Consider the following 19648-nt stretch of genomic DNA (forward strand, 5'->3'; position numbering starts at 1 on the left):
TGTCTCCCTCTCTCTCTGCCCCTTCCCTGCTTGCACCCTGTCTCTCTTGGCCTCTCAAAAATAAATGTTAAAAAATATTTTAAAAAAGAAATTTATTTTATTAAATCTTGTAACTATTATCCTTGTTATACTGATAGATCAAACAAAAGTGCTGAAAGCAAACCTGTCTTCCAACTTTAGACTTTATGTAAATTCATAAATGTTTTCAGGATAAAGAAAAGTATACTTCAGATATTTTGGTGCAATCCAATTAAAATATTGTCCCTGAAAGAAAGATGAATCTGAGAATGTAGCCATACTTAAAAAATGTGTGCCAGTGTTTATTTAGGATCCCCTCTATTTTATTAGAAACAGGAACAGTAATTTCACCAGCAGGAAGTAATACAAGTAAGTGTAACACTCCTTTGATTGTTGATCATTGCAGACATTTTGGATCCAAGGTAAGAATCCAAATGAGAAATTATTAATAAACATCCAGTCCCTGACAATTCATTTTAAGTCCTGCTCAACTAGATGAAAGCTCTCACTAGGAGGAAAAGTTGCTGTTCCTCCTGGCTGGCTTTGTGTTTCTTTCAGTGCTCTCAAGAACTTTGTAGAGGCAGCTTTGCTCTGCTGTGTCAGGCTGCTGGGCAAGAGTTGATGCTCACGGCGCCGCTGACCAGGGCTGCTTTACTGAAGCTCACGGGGCGCCCATCAATCCCAAAGTGACGGATGCAGCCTGTGAAGGGTCTGCCGGGGGCCAAGCGCGGGGTCAGTAGAGATTCTGAAAAAAGAAAGAAATGAAAACCAAGATTGTAAGTGAGGCGTTCCAGGTCCAAATATTACTTGGGCAGAAATATACATAGCAACTGCTCACATCATCAAGATGATTTCCATGTCAAAAATGGAATATAATTATAATTCACTCGTTTTCTCAAGAACTTTATCTGCTTTCGAAGTAATATGAACATGTGGTAATTTTAAAGTTTTGCCATGTTTTCCCTGATCAGATATCTGAGTATACTTCAGTTGCCTTTCAGGGCAGAAATCTACCACTTACATATAAAACTTCAGTAGTGAATTTTCAGGGTCTACCTATTTCAGGATCTACACTTATTTTTGTGCAATTTACTGAGAAAAGGGAAAGGAATTTTAGCGTCCACACTGCTTTTAGACTTGGTTAATATTTCTGCTTAATTTGTATCATTACCCTTGACCTTTAAGCCTCCACATTTTTGCCAAGCTCGTAAAATATAATGAGAAAATAATGAATTCATGTAAACTAGATTTTAATTTTTCTGAGCTCAGGGTTTGAGAACTATAAATAGGATAATGATAACTAGACTCGTCTCTGTGTGGGCCCAGGTGTCCGGTAGTATGCCAGGGAACCTTCTCCCTTATCTTAATTAGAGATCTAGAAGAAGCCTTCTGCTTATTAATTGTACAGATACAATTAAATGTGTTGGATGATAGAAGCAATATAATTTAAAGCAATTTAGAGGGCTTAGAAATATCATGGAATTAAAATCCATTTAGTCAAAGCTTATTATTATGTACAAACAGCTATGTGAGCAGTAGCAGATAAGAAATGGAAAACACTTAGAAATCACTATCTCAGGAAGGAACATAAAACAGGACAGCAAATTAAATACCATCAAGCAGCTGTAATAAGTTTTCTAAGCAGTGTTAGATTAAGACCGTGCAGAAGCTTTGTACTGAAAATAAATCATGAAAATAGCATTTCATATTTAGAATGATAATTATCAAGTTTTAGATTTGGAAGGGGGCTGAGAGATCAATTCCCTTTGTCTCCAGATTAGTAGGGCTATATATGTTCTTCAAGGCTTCTCAGTGTATTTCACCATTGGAATAAAAATGAGTGAACAGGAAAGAGTATAAGGGGCAGAAACATCTATTTCTTCCGCCCAGTTTTGAAACTAGTTTTAGAACACGCATTTTGATTCTGCTCAAGCTTACCACCTTTGGTTCATGGGGAACATCATCTAGAGAAAATAATATAGAAATTATGGTCTGCATAATTCACCACACAATTTATGGTAAGTAGTGACAAAAAGGGCCCCAGCACCCTGAGTAGCTGATTAATAAAATCAACACGGAATTAAGAACATTTCTCAGGTTGAAAGCTTGGCTATAAATAGAATATGGCAGGCTTTTCAGTAGGGGAATGGTCAGATCTGTGTGTATGTGCGGACTACATTATCTTACATTTTTTTAAATTTCTAATTTTTATTTTTATTTATTTTTTTTAACATTTATTTATTTTTGAGAGATGGAGAGAAACAGAGCATGAGGTGGGGAGGAGCAGAGAGACAGAGACACACACACAGAATACAAAGGAGGCTCCAGGCTCTGAGCTGTCAGCACAGAGCCCAGTGTGGCTCAAACCCACAAACCATGAGATCATGACCTGAGCTGAAGTCGGATGCTTAACTGACTGAGCCACCCAGGCACCCTTCTAATTTTGATATTTAAATTATACAGTAAAACTGACTTTTGGGGAATATAGTTCATTAAATGCATTAACTTATTATTGATAGAAATAGTGTTATCAGGGTTCTGCATGATAGAAGAGAACTGGTTGGAATTCCAATAGGACTCCAAATAGGAGGTTTATTTAAGCCTAATTTCCCTTAGCTATTCTTTATCATGCCTCAGTTTCCAATGTGATTTTTGTAGAATTAATGTTGAATGGCTCAAAATGATGTAATTAATGACATTCAGCTTAAATTATAATTGCTTTCGTTCTAGGCTTGCTGGCATGACTCCTAGATTGAATTAAAAGCTGTAATGGTGCAATGGGCTGGTGGTTAGTTCTCCCTGGCCCACTAGTTCCTGTATGCGGGTTCATTAGCTAAAATTGGCTGTTCATTATATGCCTCAGGCAGGCTGAGTTTGTCTTCAGGTACACCTTGCCTACGCAGTCTATGGAGCTTAGCACCTCTTGTAGTGAGAGATGATGGCAGTGTGTAATGCTAGGATCAGACTCTGAAAACAAACAAAAGTCAAAGAGAAATGCTTGTTTGAATGATCTACTAAAGCACTTTGGTGCAAAGTAAAGAAGAAATACTTTAAGTTCCATGAAGGAGGGCCATGCTTGTTTTCTCCTTCCCTGGGAGCCCAGCACAGTGCTTACTACACTCTCAATATTTGTTCTGTGTTGAGTGAAGTCGTGTTTCCTAGCAGCAAGTAGTATACTATTGAACTTCAACAATAGTCTGTGGTTAAGTGTTACAAAAGGGATATGTAAATGTAGCACATTCTAGGGAGAGCAGGGCAGGTGTGTGTAAGTAGAGGTCTGAGGTGAGTCCTAAAGGTCAATAAGGAGTTAAATTCAGAGAAGAGTGGGAGAAATTGTTCCTCAAAAAGGTATGCGGGGAGGAAAGCAAGAACATTTCCCTGTGTGCTATTTAAAGGCCTGGAGCAAGGAGAGCATCATTGAACATTCAGAGAACTGTAAGTCCCAGAAGTTGTGGGGAGATCCCAGAGGCAGGGGTGAGGAGGGGCCAGAGGATGAAGGACCTTGCTAAATTTGATCTTGTAAGCTCTTGGGAATGTGTGAAATATTTTAAACCACGTTGTGGTTTCCAGGAAGAAAGCAATGTACAGAAACAGAGGAACTGACACACCTTCCGCATCGCCTGCAGGAAGTTCCATGGCGGTCTTTGCCAGAATCCCTTTCAGAACCGAGGCCCAGAGCCAGAGGAGAGGACTGGGGAATGGAGATGGGTGTGGATTGTGGACGTAAAGAAGAGGAAGGTCTCAAATATTTCATCAGTGAGTTGCTCTTACTGTCAATACTAGTATTTGAAAAATTCACGTTACAAAGCAGAGGAGTGCTTAGTTGGTATAATTTTGTGAATACCCAATGTCAGGTGCTTAATTTTATCTGTGTTTTCTCACTCTCTCTCTCTTTTTTTCCCCTCACTTTCTTCATTAAAGTATTACTTGCCTTTACATGAGTCAGTCTAAAATAATCTAGGTAGGACACAGGAAAAACCGTTAAGTTTTTTCCTTAAAATCACCACCAAATTCCAGATGTCAAAGCCTGGTTTTCTCCTTATCTCTCTCTCTCTCTCTTTAGCTTTAACATTCAGTTTTTCTAAGTTAGCAAAATATGTGAAACAAACACTTTCAATTGGTGATGGTCCCTGCTTCAGCGGTTTAAAACAATTGTGGGGGTTCCCTAAGAGTCCTTCAGTGACCATCCCAGATTATACACCGTTCTTGGCAGCTGATAGACTGATGGGGTTTGCAGGACGGCAGCTGCGAACCTCTCTTGGGGACTGTCACTACATAGGAACAAAGGAACTTATGGTCTGCAGCTGTTTTCACAATTTGAACTAATCTTGGACAGGGAGAACTGTGTATTTCTTAGTAAGAAAGAACTTCTTTCTTCATAAGGAAGGAGAGTAATTATCAGCAAAATTTAGTCCTCCAAGATTCTCAGATCTTAGAGCAGTATTAGGAAATGAATTTTCTTTGTGTTAGTGAAAAAATAGGGTGCGTGTTTCACTACGTGATTGTGAAGACACCATAAATAGAAGAGAGAAAAAAATAAGCATCTACGGCAAAGGGAGAGTAATATCTATAAGGTAGGAGGCTGGAGCATAGTTCTTATATATTCCTTTGTTTTGATCCTTGGATACGGAATCATAATTGCAAGTATACTTTTTCCTATGAAAGGGCATTGTATATAAAATCCTTGGAGGTGAATTATGAAAACATATGGCTCAATTCTTAATACTATAATAACAATGATGAGAACTTACTGTTTCTTGGATTTGGAAACTTGTCCCTTTTGAAGAACTCTTACCTGGGACACCTCCAACAAATACAGGCTCCCTGTGATCAACTGGTTTTGGATTCAGGGGTCCAACCACATGATTCACTTCAGAGTCTACATCCAACTGAACCACATTCGAATCTCTAATAACTGAAGTACAAGGAAAAGACTGGTCATAAATGGCACTGGAGTGTTTAGTCTTCACATGAAAGGGACTAATTTGTAACAGCAATGGCTTTTATTTGTTCCAGAATAAACCTCACTCTTTCTTCTATATCATTGAAAACTTTAATGTCTAACCAAGAAATCACTGTAACATTTTCCTTTGAAAGGGAGAATATTTAGGATACTTTTCCTACTATTTTTTTTTTTGCTCCATAAATTATGCATTCATTATTTAAACAACTCCTTAAGACTGTTTTGGAAGTATTCAGATGTTCAAATCGCATGTGGATTCAATATATACAGTAACATTTGATTTCTTTCTTGGCCACTTTTGACTGTCATCCATTCCCTGTTTTATCACATAAGCTCTAGTCCAAGTTCTTCCAAGCCATCATTCCACACATGGGAGTGTCGGCTCTCTTTATAAAAGAAGCCCAGGACACTCCGTTTTTCTCACCTGTAATTCTATGCCATCTGCCATCACAGAGACTCTGCTTGGGCGTTACTGAGGTGGAAAAGTCTCTGATGCCATTGTTGACTTTCACTATGACCTGCAAAAGACAGGGTACATTATAGAATTTCACCTCTCCTCATCATGATAAAACGAGATTTCTTAAATTCACCACATGCAAATAATTAGCTTTGCAATGTGAACACAAGGGGTCGCTCTTTGGTAGGCTATAGACAGTAAACTATTCCTAGGAGAGGACAAAATACTAACCTAGGAGAGAAGCTGGGGAGAGGAACAACAAAGTCATAGAATGAATTCCTTTAATTTTTAAAGATGGAATGTGTTCGGCAAAGCAGGTTAAGGTATTGGTAGAGAGCATGAGCTGTGGAGCCAGACTGCCTGGGTTCATACCCAGTGCCCCAGTCACACTCTGCGCCTGTTTTCTCATTTGTAAAACCTACCTCACAGAGCCACTGAGGGTTAAATCAGTTAGTCCACATGAAACATTTAGAACACTTCCTGACACACAGTAAGGATTTTATTAACATATGGTTTACGAGTACCAGAATTAAAAAAAAAAAAATCAGTTGTATTAAGGACATGAATGAAAATATGCTGCTCTTTCCTTAATATTTATTCGAACACCTTCATGAATGTTCTTTAGTCATACTTTTTAAGGATGAAAGTGGTGCTTAACTGTAACAATTTTTTGATTTCCAGCAATTGAAAATAATATAGATATATGTACATATATGCACATATACACATCTGGTATGCACATATATTGTGGAAAGAAAGATGCTTTAGTGTTCATTTTGACAGCTGGATATGTTTGCTGCTCTCATTTGTTGTAAAAATGCTTTCTGCTTTTATTAAAACCTTTTAATACCATTGTTATTGTTGATGATTTTCTTTTTTAGCTTCGTCACATTTTCATGGCTCTTTGCTCTAATCAAATCAATTCCCACCATGAATCTGGATCTAAGTACTGCCTGCATTTAAATTTCATGTATAGCCTCCCTATTGTCTGTTTGTTTGTTTTTTTTTCCATTTAGGAAAGATTGATGAAATAATTCTGTGACATAAATCTGCTTCAGATCTGCAATCCAAGGTCAGAGGAAGACAGTCTATTAAAACAATGTTTACTGCGCTACCTGCCCCTTCTTCATGTGAACATTTAGGTACTCTCCGCTGACACTGTGGCCATGAACAAGGGTTCCGGAACTGCTTCTGGGACGGACTTCAAATGCAATCTCAAACTTCAGTCCAATATTGAAAGACTCATCTGTGGAAAGAAATATTAGCTCTCAAAAGCGGCAACCTAAATTTTGTAACCATGGTACAAAACCACCGTACAAAATCTTGTAATTATGTATTTTAATATCCACTCTTCAAAGTGTGAGACACTGTTCATTTGGCAAAGCAGAAAGTGGCATCTCCCACATCAGACACACTGTGGAAAGCCCCATGGGGTCCGAGATAAGTGGCACTCCATTCCTGTTGTGTGGTGTGGTGTGTGGGGTGGGGACAGCACGTGGAAAAGGCCCCATGGCTGTCGGGACTCAGTGGAGGAGAAACTGATTCCAGCTAGCAGGACCACTTAACTCTTCCAAGAGAGGAGGAGAGAAAGTAACCTGGGCAGAGGAAGTGGTCTGAACGCGAGGAGAGAGCCTGGGACCTCTGGGGAGCCCTGAGGAGGCCAGGTGGCTGGGCTGTGGCCTGCAAGGCTAGCAGGAGGCCTGGCGAGTAGCGAAGGCTGGCAGGAGACAGGGGAAGGGCACTAGCGCTCACATGGGGAAGGTAGACTTTATTTTGCAGTCATTGAGCAAGGGAGCGGACTTGATCAGATCTGTCTTTTAAAACAAGGTTTAATAAAGATAACTGGTTCCAGTACCGCAGAGCACTTCAGAGGACAGGAAAAGAGAGAGCAGCGGAAGCAGTTAGGAGCTGCTATTGCAGCGATGCAAGAAAATGAACTCTTACTGAGAACGGCTGAGCTCACTCACAAGGCACACGCTGCAAACCTGGGCATCTTAATAATATTCACTTGACGTGTCTCCTTAGAAATCACTTTTTAATTTTTCCTGCTATTAATGTTTATGGAGAACATAAATTGTGCAGGCTCCTGTGCACTTCAAGCTGTCCAAGCCTTGGTGTTCTTACCACCGAAATTCAACGAAAGGCTGAGAAATGTTGAGGTTCAGTGCTTTATTGTGGATGAAGGAGAGAAATGAAAGTAAAATCATGAGCTAGACAAAGAGGGGAAATATGGCCTCTTTGGGACCTGGGGGTGGTTTAGGAAGCTATATTTGTCTGCACTGTCATGTCTTCATTCAGGGGCTGTTGAGGCCACCAATCCTGGTGCCTTCCTCCTGCCTAATGTTTGCTCTATAGAGCATTTGTTCCAATGGCTTGGATGGCGATTGCGTGTAGCCTGTCAGGGCTTTCTGTATTTATTTTTAGGATATCATGTTCCATCACTTGACACAGGTATTGCCATATTGGAGGTATACAATAAAAACTTGGTTAAACGAATGAGAGCACAACAGGTGAGGAGAATAAAAATCCAGAAATAAAATTTCTGAAGGATGGGGTTGCGGGGCAAAGGGAGGAAGTGGAGCTTCCTTTGGTAGGGATAATGGGTCATGCTGAGAGACAGCAGAGAAAGACAAGCGCAGAGTGGCTAAGAGTTGACACAGGTTAGAGACCACAGAGCAGCACAGGAAATTCTAAAAGAGCCCCGATGGTCTACATCAGAGGTAGACCATCTGTTGAGAAGGCAGCTGTTGAGAAGGTCTGGCAGGGGGAAGCAAACAGGGATGGGCACACGTGGCCGGTCTGGCGTGGCAGGAGGCGAGGAACGTGATTCTTGTGAAAAGAAGCCATTTTCTAGGGCTGAGTGGGTTCGGCATTCTGAGGTTTTAACTCGGAGCCCGACATCCCTGTCAGCCACCTCCAGGAAAGAAGTGTTTTGTGATTCGTGTTCTGTGCGGAAGTCACCGTTACCTAGAACCACGTATCCTCCTTCTGTTGAAAAGTATGTTCCCGTTTCCATCGGCCCTTCAAAACAAGGAGTCACGCTAAACGTCTGCGAAGCAGAAGTGATGGAGGCCCCGTTGAGCTGAAGGTTGCCGAGGCAGCCGCTGAAACTGTAGACTGAGTTTATCTGAGGGAAGAAGGCATTCCTTAAAATCTAGTTTCTCAACACTCACAGGTGCACCGAAGGGAACCAACAGGAAGGGACTCGAGTCCTGAGAGAAATGAAGCAGTTCCTTGCCTTGTTATCTTAGCTACCTGAAGGGTCAGTAGTTTTCCAATGAGTAGCTTCTCCGCTAGTTCTTTGAAGCCGGGATTTTGTATTTGAGAATGTCAGCCTGCACTAATTAGCTATGCAAATTTTTACATACGCTCTGACAAAATTAATTGCAGCTTTGGCTTTCAAATTAAATATTAGAAGGATCCTAGTTTGTTTTCCTTCAAGGATGACAGCTGGCCCAAGATCACCTCTTGCTGATGAAGGCAAGCAAAGTTCTTTTTTTTTTCCCCTAAAGTTCACTTATTTATTTTGAGAGAGAGAGAGAGAGTGAGAGACAGACAGAGAGGGAGAGAGAGAGTTGGGGGTGCAGGGGGAGAGGGAGCTCCACTGTCAGTGTGGAGCCCAAAGCGGGGCTTGAACCCACAAACTGTGAGATCATGACCTGGGCCAAAGTCAGATGCTTAACCAACGGAGCCACCCAGGTGCCCCAGGGCTAGCAAAGTTCTTAACTGTTAAATCTACCATGGTTAGATTAACAGCAGAAAGCTCGCATTTCTGGCTTCATTACCTAATTTTGTGGTTGAGCATTGATCACATCTCAGGACCTGAAACTCGGGCCACTTTGGACAGCTGATTCCATACTGCTTTGGAAACCTTTCTTTTAAAGGGATTGTCATGAAACTGGGGCTACTTGCCTAAAATCTAATCATAACATAAGCTCCCCCCATTCTTGCTTTATCCACATATATTAGAAATGCATTAATCTTTTGTGCTAAAGTCAAATCTATATTTATGTTAAGAAAACAATCAGTCCTTTGATACATTCCCTTTATTGCTAAATATTTTTGTAAAGGTGCAATATTTTTACCTTTTAAAATACAAAAAAAACACGTTTTTTACTACACCCCTGCTTCTCCGCAGGAGGAACACACTTCCTTGCACATTTACAAACTGTGTGGGCACGCGCGTGTGTGTATATGTGTGTTTAGGAAACGAAGATGAAATCATAGTTTACATAATGGCCCAATGGCCTAAAAGGTTTCTTTGTTACTCAATAATGTACAATGGAGAGAGCTCCCTCCCTCCGTCCCTCCCTCTCTCTCTCTCTCCCTTTCTTTCTCCCTTTTTCTTTCTTCCTTTCTGTACTTTCACACTAAAAGCATGGGTACTTGCTGAAAAACCAACCAAATATCTCCTTAAGACGTACCTTTTCGTGACGGCTTATATGCCTCTGAAACTTTTTCATCTCACCTCTACCTTAGAATCAAAAGATCACTCCTGATTTTGAATGCCAGAGGCCAGGCCAGACAGACATCCCATGGGACAATCCTCACTTTGATAGCCTATATTCAGTGAAACTCCAGTTTTACTCTTCCAAGTTTGCTGATTGTAAAACGAGGGCCTAGATTAAACTTCCAGCTGTAAAGGTCAGTAGCTCTACCTGGTCATGCCTCGCTTACCTGGACATTTTTCACAGCCCTTCCAGGAGCTACACCTCCTAGATAAATAGGACCCTTTATTTTCCAGGCAGATCCAGTAGGAGGAAGACTCTCTTCTAGGACTCGAAGGCCATCAATGATCAGTCGGCCACTGCTTTTTTCCCGAATAAATATCACCTGATGGAGAGAAGAACCAGAGCACATCTCAAGTATATCCCAAGATGAGGGGAAAGGCTAGGTTGCCTCTTCTAACTTTGCTGTTACAGTACTGTGGGAAATACGCTGAAGTTCTTTAAAACAGTGGTCCTTTCTCCAAAGGTCAAGAGTTTACTTTTTTCCTTTAAAGCTTGATTCAAAGTGACAGTCTTAATTTCTGAATACAGCTTATGTGTATTTAGTAGAGTTCTCAATGAAGCTCTTCCCAGCTGACCACCCACTTGCTTTCTCCCTCTCCTAAATTTACTACAATTAACTGTAATGCATCTTACATTTCTGACTCTTTCCATTACATAACATTGATTTGCTTCAATATTTAGATATTCTCCCTGTGGTATCCTATCTTCCTAACTGATTTACCCTTCACTTTGTATCTTCCACAGCTTAGCCTATTAAAGATACCCAGCAATTGCTGTTAAAATTGAGAAACTTATAGGCAGTGGAAAAAAAACGAGTGAAAAATCATTAGAAATTAAATTTCAGTTTATGTTTGCCATTGGTCCTTTGGTTAAAATAATTGCACTAAAAAATTACACTCATTTTAATAATAGGCTTCAAGATTTTTATAAGGAATTAAAAAACTTTTTCAAAACTGAACTCTGAGCACATGGCAATAGAATTTTAAAATGAGTATTTCTAGAGAGACCACTAGGGCATTAATGTCAGTCCATTTGACAATGGTGAATATTTGCTGATAATAATATTCTCAGCCTTCAACTCACATCATGCCACAATCCATCATTGTATTTCTCTTGGCTTCTGATCTTCAGTTTCTTGTGGCCAACATTAAACATGAAAACCAAGCGGCCATGGGCTAAGAATAGAGTCATGAAGTCATTCTCTTCTTGATCTGAGACATAGAAAATCATGCCATGGGAGGAACGAGTTTTCAGACGAATGGAAAACTGAGATCTGGTAAAGGAAAAGAAAAAGCTTACTATCTGTAAAATGAGACCAACAGTGATCTCTAGTTTCCCACAGAAACAGAGTGTAAGGAAGACCGAGGAGATATTCTATCAAATAAACCCTTAGTATTAATGAATGAATATTGGGAAGCATGACTGACTCAAAAAATGTAAATCTTTCCCTGCTTCTTTATACAGCAGGGCTCATTCCACATTTAAGGAAGCATCGTTTCACTTACGGATCATAATGTGTCTTACTTCGAAAATATGGTTTCTTCGAGTTTATTCATATGGACCAAAACATGCTAGTCAGGAATTAATGTGCACGTAAAAATTTGTATAGAAACAATATGATTTGTGTACTATCTAAAATACAGATTCATTTTCTCTTTCCCAGTAAAATTCAATCAGTAGATGTCACCTGTTAAAAACAGCCACCAGAATGTGTAGGAATTAAACAAAACCTTCTAGACATTTGTCTCTGGCCCGTATAGATAAGATACATTTAGTGGGCTAATTTCTAGTTTGATTTTACTCTAAATTCCTCCCAATGAACATAAAACACTGATACTGCCTATTAGGCAGATAGCAAATTAGAAGGCAGTAGAGGTTTCTCATTGAATGAACCGCCTCTGTGAATGTTTGAAAGGGATATAAGACCTATATAGAAATATTTGGGTGCTAGCACTATGAAGAGAAATCTTCATAAGTACTAAGTAACCTGGAGGTTTGCAGAATACTGGGAAGAGGTGCTGGGCTTTACAGAGAGCGTGAGGGCTAGTGGAGATACAAGTGGTTTTGTGTCCTCAGTGTCTTTCTTATTAACCTTTCAGCAGTTCACAGGCACCCCCACTGTCCATCTGAAAGCAACTTATATGAGGGAGGGAAGGCAATAGCAAGGTTAGATGATGAGTCATTTGAAATTTGCCCCATGTTTCTTTCTCTGATTATCTTTCTTCTTTGATAAAATGCAGCCGAACCCTAGGAGAACACTGCGTCGTGCATCATACTTTTGGGAAGAAAGTCACAGCGAGTGTAATTTTTTGGGAAGCAGGAATCATGTACTATTTGGCATTTATTCTGATGATAAAATAATGATAAAATAAGGTGGCACAGAAAGGAAAGACCGTAAGAAAAAGATGGCATGTGGCAAATAAGGATGAAGTCCAGCCATGGCAAGTTTCGGGAAGGACAGTGTGTTACTTTACTTTTCACCAAAATCTCCTTTTAAGTGCTCAAATTCTTGGCGGCTGTTGGCGGTCCCTCCATACTGATAGGCGTGCTCTATTGCTCTGGGGCTGTTGGAAAGGTGGCAGTAAGAATCTCTTGGAGCATTCCGCTCTGGGAACTTCAGGCTGGCGGGATCCCCGGAAGGCGCATCTTTACTTTTCTCTCCCTATAAGTATAGGGAAGAAATCAGATTAAGGGATAAAAGTGATATACTAGCAGCAAAAGTTCATTTGTGATTTCTTTGTTGTCAATAATAATAATAATAATAAAATAGTAAGGAAAATGTATATTATTTGTGGATTTTCCATCCATTAAATATGAGGTCCCCCTCTTTCCTTAAGCAAATGACAGCAGGAGCTGTGACATTAACAACAACAAAAACCAACAACACAGCATGTTAAATCCAAAATTCTAGTCTGTGGTGGTAAAGTCGAGCTAACCTGCGGCTACAGAGGTCATTGCTGTAGCATTTAAATTAAATGCACATCTTAACCAATGGTGAAACGTGGAAATATTGACAATAAAATAACCCCGAGAGAATCGATCAATAAAATCCTCAAATTATAGAAAACAATATTTCTTTAGCACACAGATTATTATTTATGCATGCTGTGCAAGAAGTTAACATACGTAGTAACACCTTCAACATATTTAAGAGCATTTTTGGTGATAAGATGGGTAGTAAACTTTACGCTACAGAATATAGAACAATACTTAAAAATTGCCTTGTGCTCTTAAAATTGCACTGTTAATTTTAAAATTTAGAACTGTGAGGCTACAGGCTAATAGTTAATGGTTATTTAGTTTTAATTTCTGAAGCAAAATTAAAGTAAATGAAAATAAATCTGATCATTCAGTCATTTATCCATTTACTCCAGCAATGTTTATTGAATACCTAATAGGTAGAAATGATCTGGAAGGAAATGAATAATTCTGCATGCCCTCCATGGGCAATGTGTGGGGTGGAAGAGAAAGGTTAAGTGAGAAATGGTTCCTTTTATTTTTTTTTTTTAAGGAACTGAAAATTGATTTGGAAAAACAGACACTTAGACAGCAAAGTGGAAGACAGNAGTCTGTGCACCCACTTAGCCATGGGAACAGAGCAACTGTGAATCAACTCCAGGGGTCAGCAAAGCAAGGGACTATTGGACTATGATAGTCTCAAGTTACCAGCCCTGCCTTTTTCTGCCTCAGTGTGGGAATACATAGGCTAGTTTCTGCCTCTTGTCTGCTGCAAAAATTAATAAACTCTGATATATTTATATATGGCAACCAAATACTCTAAATCCTCTGTGGATATATGGTCTGAGTAATAATAAGAATAAAATAATAATAATAAAAATAAAAAGACAAGTTATAACTTAATTACTTCATTACCGTATAACATAGAGACTCAGTTTACTATCCTAAAATAGCTGTATGTGTGGGGATTCTGAACCCTGCTAGACTCTGACTGTACTAATGTAATTTTTTTTCTCTGAGGGTCTATTTCAACTCACTAAGTTTCTTTTGTTTCAGATAACAGCCAAAGTATTCAAGCTACTTAAGAAAAAGGAGGATAATGTGTTATAGGGATATAGGCGTATCTTACACAATCCCAGAGAAGATAGTACAGTATAGCCGGGTCCTACCACAGGCAAGAATCAGGAATTAGAAAACTAGGAAGAATCAAGGCACTCCTTTTCCAAATCTTTCTGGTATCTCAGCTTTTTTTTTTCTCAGACTGTCTGCTTTCATTTTTCTTTTTCTGAAGGACAGCTTTCTGTCTTTTTGTCTTCTATAAAGCAGCTTTCTTTTGCATGATTAACATAGAGCTCTTACATGTTTTCTATTCAATGACCAGCCTAGACAGGTGTCTCTGGGTTCTAAGTTTCTAAGGAAAGGAATCTGATAGCCCAGCTTCGTTCACATAATCTACCCTCGTCTAAACATCTATAGCCAGGTAGATGAGGTCACATACCTAAAATTCTGGGTTTGCCTTGTGTGTAGGGAATCAATTCTCAGAAAATGTTGACTGACACCCCAGAAATGACGTCTAATATATACATTCTTCATGATCACACTTAACACCACATGATGTTCCCAATTAAATTTAAAAACATAAACATGAAAAATTTTCAGGATGGAACATAGGTGGTAAGACAGCTATCCTTACGTACTCATGGGGTGAATATAAATCACTGGTTCTGCTTTGGAAAGTAGTTTGACTTCACCCAATACATCTACATCTAAGAATACTTCATAAAAACTGATTCAGCAGTAAAATCAAAGATTAATTATAATGGTATTCACCCATAAAGGAAGAAAACCGGAAAACACTCAAAGTCTATTAATGGTTAAATAAATTATAACATATTCATAAAATCGAATATTAGGAAGTTATTGTGAAAATAAGTCACTATAAGCCCCAATTGCTATGAATTGACCTTGATAAAAATTTAAACCAGAGGCCACAAGTTTTTCTTGGTAGCTACGTAAGAAGCTAGTGAGACAAGGGCAAATCTGAGCAAATACCGGGCATTCTAATTACCAAGAAATATAAGTGGAATCTATAGTGATTCTGTATTTGTTATTCTGATGTTGAGTTTCTAAGACGTTTTACAAGAAAGGCTAAGAAGTTTCCTATAATATTGAAAAGTTTGTATTAATGGTGCCAAGGGCTGTTGATTATAACCTTGAGGGTATGAGTACTTGTTAGGAAACTACATTTGATGGACAGGTTGAAATAGAAAACTGTATTCATTTAAAGGGGTTAGGTGTGTGCCACAGAAGGTCCATCTTCCTCATCAGCCTGTATTAGCCGTTGCATAGGATCCACTGACCCATGCCCAAGTTCCAGCTGAAAAATTTCAGGATAAACATTTTAGCATCAATGTGAGAAGGTGATAGAAATATTTCATCAGAGCTTCACAGTCTCCTCTGAAAACTCCTTTATATTATCCTCTAGTAAAAGCCTCCATAAAAGTCAGTGAAATTATCTTTCTGCCTGAGTCCCTTAAAACAGTCATCCATGTAAAATTCAGGAAAGGATCCTGAAAAATTACTAACTTTAGATTATGCATAAATGAAGTTATTCTATTTACATTGCTTAATCATGTGTAAACAAAGGAGAAGTTGCCTGGGGCCTCTAAAAAGTGGTCCACACAAGCTGAAATAAATATATAGGGAAGTGCTCAAGGTATAACGGCCAGTGCAAAATCATCCGAAGTGAGAAGCTGGAGTGGGGCAGCGAGGGGTTGGGGTAGGGGGCAATGCTTGCCTCTTGTTGATGGTTCAGAAGCCAGCCTTGGAGAGAAATCAGTTCTTCTAAAATATGCTCAGCCTGACTAACATTCAAGGAAATGCAGATTAAAAGTACAATGAGATGCCATATCTTTCCATTCGATTGGCAAAATTATAAAAATTTGATCACATCCAGTGTGAAAGACAATAGTTCTTTAAAGTGCTGTTTGTGGGAGTATAAAGTAGTATTGCCTCATTATCGAGAATGCACATTCCCTTAAGCCAAGCAATTCCACTTTTAAGAATTGATCCTCTCTGGGGCGCCTGGGTGGCTCAGTCGGTTAAGCGCCCAACTTCTGCTCAGGTCCTAATCTCAGGGTTTGTGGGTTTGAGCCCTGCATCGGGCTCTGTGTTGACAGCTAGCTCAGAGCCTGGAGCCTGCTTCAGATTCTGTGTCTCCCTCTCTCTCTGACCCTCCCCTGCTCACGCTGTGTGTATCTCTCTCTCTCAGAAATAAACAAACACATTAAAAAATTAAAAAAAAAAAAGAATTGATCCTCCTCGGGGCACCTGGGTGGCTTAGTCTGTTGAGCATCCAACTTCAGCTCAGGTCATGAACTCAGTTTGTGAGTTTGGACCCTGTGTTGGGCTCTGGGCTGTCAGTTTGGAGCCTGGAGTCTGCTTCAGTCTGTGTCCCTCTTTCTCTGCCGCTTGCCCACTCACACTCTGTCTCTCTCTCAAAAGTAAATAAATATTTAAAAAATTTTTTTTAAAAAGAATTGAGCCTCCAGAAACATTCACAGGGCTCTATAGAGATATAACGGCTAATACTCACTGAATGTTTGCTCTGTGCCAGGCATTGTGCTAGGGCTTTTCCTGGACCAGTTTGTTTAATCTTTATAACGGCTCTATGATGCAGATAGCTAAATATTTATTGAACACCTATTATGTGCGTTGTTCTAGGCTCTTAGGACACATCAGTGAACAGCAACAAAAAAGGAAGTTTGTAGTCTAGCAGAGGAAACCAACAGTAAATAATAGACGTAATACAGTCAATAATAAATTAAAATGTGAAAAGTGCTATGGAAAAAAGGACAACTGGGAGATGCACTGGGTAGCACCAGTGGAAGACAGGAGGCAGCTGGTATTAAATAGGGAGTTGAGGCAGGCCTCCCTGAACACATGAAAAGTGGGTAATCCTGGAAGAGGCTGTTCATGCAGATATTTCTGGGAATAGTGGTCCAGGCAGAAAGACCTCCTACAGCACTGCGCATGGCTCGTTCTAGTGTGGGCAGGAAAGTGAGCGAGGGAAAGGGGCCTGGATCATCTAGAGCCTCTTATAACATCGGAGGGCCTGGAGCCGCACTCTGAGTGCGGTGGGGGGCCACTTTGAGCAGAGGAGTGACATGTTATGACATATTGATAAACGTGTGGTTGTTGTGTAGAGGATAGAGTTTCAGAGAAGCGAGTAGAAGCAGAGAGGCCTGTTGGGAGCTTACAGCAGGGCTCAGATGGGAAATGACGGTGGCTTGGACCGAAGTCTGAGGAAGGGTACCTGAGTGCATTGTTAAAACCGGACGACAAAATGGGTGGGGAGGATTAGCTTGAAAGAATGGGAAGGAATTAAGAGTTTCATCTGCAATGAAGGCACCTAATGTATGTGCTGGAAGTAAATGAATGAGAAAGAACAGTAGTCAGGGAATGCGGTTTACGAACTCAAAAAACATTTCGATGAAGGAGCAGTGCCAGTCGATGGCACAGATCAACCGTGTCTGTGAGTGGTTGCAGTGAAGGTCAAACAGGATGAGATCAGAAACTTTAACGATATCCAAGACTGTAGCAGAAGCCCAAGAGTATTACACAAAAGCAAATGATATGGAGAATTACAGTACTAAAGAATACATATTAAAAATACAAATAGTTAAGTATTGAGCAATTTTAACCATTGCAATGAAAAGCAGTTGGAAGTATAGAGTAAAAGGCTGATTCAAACTGGTTTTTGGGGGAACGAAGATTGATATACCAAAGCCGATAAACAATAATATCGGATGCTAGAAGAATCCTACCTTTCATATGTGTACAGTTGCAAACTGGAGTAAATTGTAATAAAGCATCAGTGTCTAGCATTGGGTGCATGGAACGCAAGGGCAGCTGAGAATGTGGCACAGTATTACCTTTTTATTCTGACTTGTTTTAGGCTTTGAGGAATTTTTGCCTTTTTTGTAAAGGAGGAACAAGGGTGAAGACTCAATAGGACACTCGTACAGGGAAGTGTGGACCTTTTCAGAGTACCGCTGGAAATCTTCCACCTCCACATCTCTATCCAACCTACATAACGGAGGGAGAAAAAAATCTTAAAATACTGTTCAAAATTACATGATGGAAATTATAGAAGTGAAAGACCTTTGGCAATCAGTGTGTGTGTGTGTGTGTGTGTGTGTGTGTGTGTGTAATGGGTCTTTATCAACCACAATCTTCATCAGACACCTTTACATAACCATTTAACAATGAACACCTTTTTTTCTCACCACACTGGGTGATTGGTACCGTCTCTGTGTTATTGGGTCCATAAGTTTCTCCCTTACCTGTTCTTGTACTCAGGGAGCCCTTATTGTCTTTGTTAAGGACCAAGATGAATGCCTTTGTTTAAAGTCATGCATTGAATTAAGAAGGCTTTCTTAAACTTCTAACGAGGATTTGGATATGTTGCTCGGTACTACACCATTAATAATAAGTATAGACGTAACTGCATCCAATATTTACAGCTTGCTCTATACCAGGTGCTTTCCGCACATTATCTCATTAAATTGTCATAACAAGGAGGCAGGCATAATTATTATCTGCATTTTGGTGGAGAAGAAACAAAGGCTGACTCAGCCAAAGTCACCCAGAAATTTAAAGGCAAGAAACCTACGCACAAAGAAGTATGTCAGTTGCCTGAGCACATGCAAGCTCGTAATGACTACCCTCTACTGTGTCTCCTAAATTTCATAGTTCTCAGTTTTAACAATGTAAATGTTTTCGCTATTGACTTGACCTTTTTTAAATCAATAATGCGGACTTAGTGAATAATAAAAATATTGTACCTGGTAAAGTAGGCATTACTTATACAGCCAGTGAAATTAGCAAACTGGGGACTGATGGGTGAGCCGCCGAAGTAAAACTTCTTTTCAGTTGCTTGCGTCTGTTCCACCTTTTCTTTGGAAGGGTTCTTACTCCGAAGTCGGCTTTGATCTACTATTAGTTCATATCTGCAAAGGAAAACGCTTCTTTATACCACATGGCTACCATTTTATCCTGAGTTCCATTCCAGGTTACAGGTTTTCTTGTGAAATTGAAATAGGACATTCTGGCTAATGAAAAGATAGCAATTTTCCAGACTCTTCATGAGGCCCAGGATAAAATTGATGAATATTTTCATATGCAGAAAAGACTCTCTAAACCTCTAAAAACAAGAAGCTCAGATGATTAGTCATGAGCATTTTTTTTGGATGGAAAAGAGAGAACATAACTCATGGTGATTATTTAATCACATCTGGGGAGACCGTTTTCATTGAAAAGCATATTGAATGGTTTTGATTGTGATTGGAAATGGAGTCTAGAAAGGCCTATTAATGTTTTTTTTTTTGTAATGGGTGGGCTCCACAGAAGTTGATATAGAATAGCAGCTGCTACGACTGAAATTTACTTCTTATTCCAGAAAGCTTTCTTCTTATAAAAAAGAAATTCAGTATTACATTTAAAAATTAGAGTTAGAGCTTTCAAAATATGGCCATAAATGTAGACTTCTCAGTTGTTCTTCTTCCTTCCTTCCTTCCTTCCTTCCTTCCTTCCTTCCTTCCTTCCTTCTTTCCTTCCTTTTCTATTATTTTTCAAATGTTTATTTATTTATTATTGAGAGAGAGAGAGGGAGAGAGAGATAATCCTAAGCAGGCTCTGCACTGTCAGTGTGAAGCCCAATGTGGAGCTTGAGCTCATGAG

At 39.6% G+C, this 19648-nt stretch overlaps 1 protein-coding gene across 2 annotated transcripts in view; it reads right to left on the bottom strand.

The window, feature by feature from the left end:
• Nucleotides 1-299: 299 nt before the first annotated feature.
• LAMA4 (laminin subunit alpha 4) overlaps nucleotides 300-19648 on the bottom strand; it is a 142180-nt gene continuing 122831 nt past the window's right edge. For both annotated transcript variants that reach the window (XM_077779991.1, XM_077779990.1), the window contains exons 29-38: nucleotides 18754-18918; nucleotides 17842-17995; nucleotides 12424-12611; nucleotides 11033-11222; nucleotides 10116-10271; nucleotides 8406-8565; nucleotides 6554-6684; nucleotides 5406-5499; nucleotides 4814-4933; nucleotides 300-763 (exon numbers count right to left, since the gene is read on the bottom strand). In XM_077779991.1, the coding sequence (XP_077636117.1) occupies nucleotides 618-763; nucleotides 4814-4933; nucleotides 5406-5499; nucleotides 6554-6684; nucleotides 8406-8565; nucleotides 10116-10271; nucleotides 11033-11222; nucleotides 12424-12611; nucleotides 17842-17995; nucleotides 18754-18918 (1504 nt within the window). In that variant the 3' untranslated portion in view covers nucleotides 300-617. The remainder of the gene's footprint in view (nucleotides 764-4813; nucleotides 4934-5405; nucleotides 5500-6553; nucleotides 6685-8405; nucleotides 8566-10115; nucleotides 10272-11032; nucleotides 11223-12423; nucleotides 12612-17841; nucleotides 17996-18753; nucleotides 18919-19648) is intronic.

The sequence above is a fragment of the Crocuta crocuta genome, unplaced genomic scaffold (genome assembly GCF_008692635.1).
Source record: "Crocuta crocuta isolate KB4526 unplaced genomic scaffold, BGI_CrCroc_1.0 scaffold147, whole genome shotgun sequence".
NCBI lineage: Eukaryota > Metazoa > Chordata > Mammalia > Carnivora > Hyaenidae > Crocuta > Crocuta crocuta.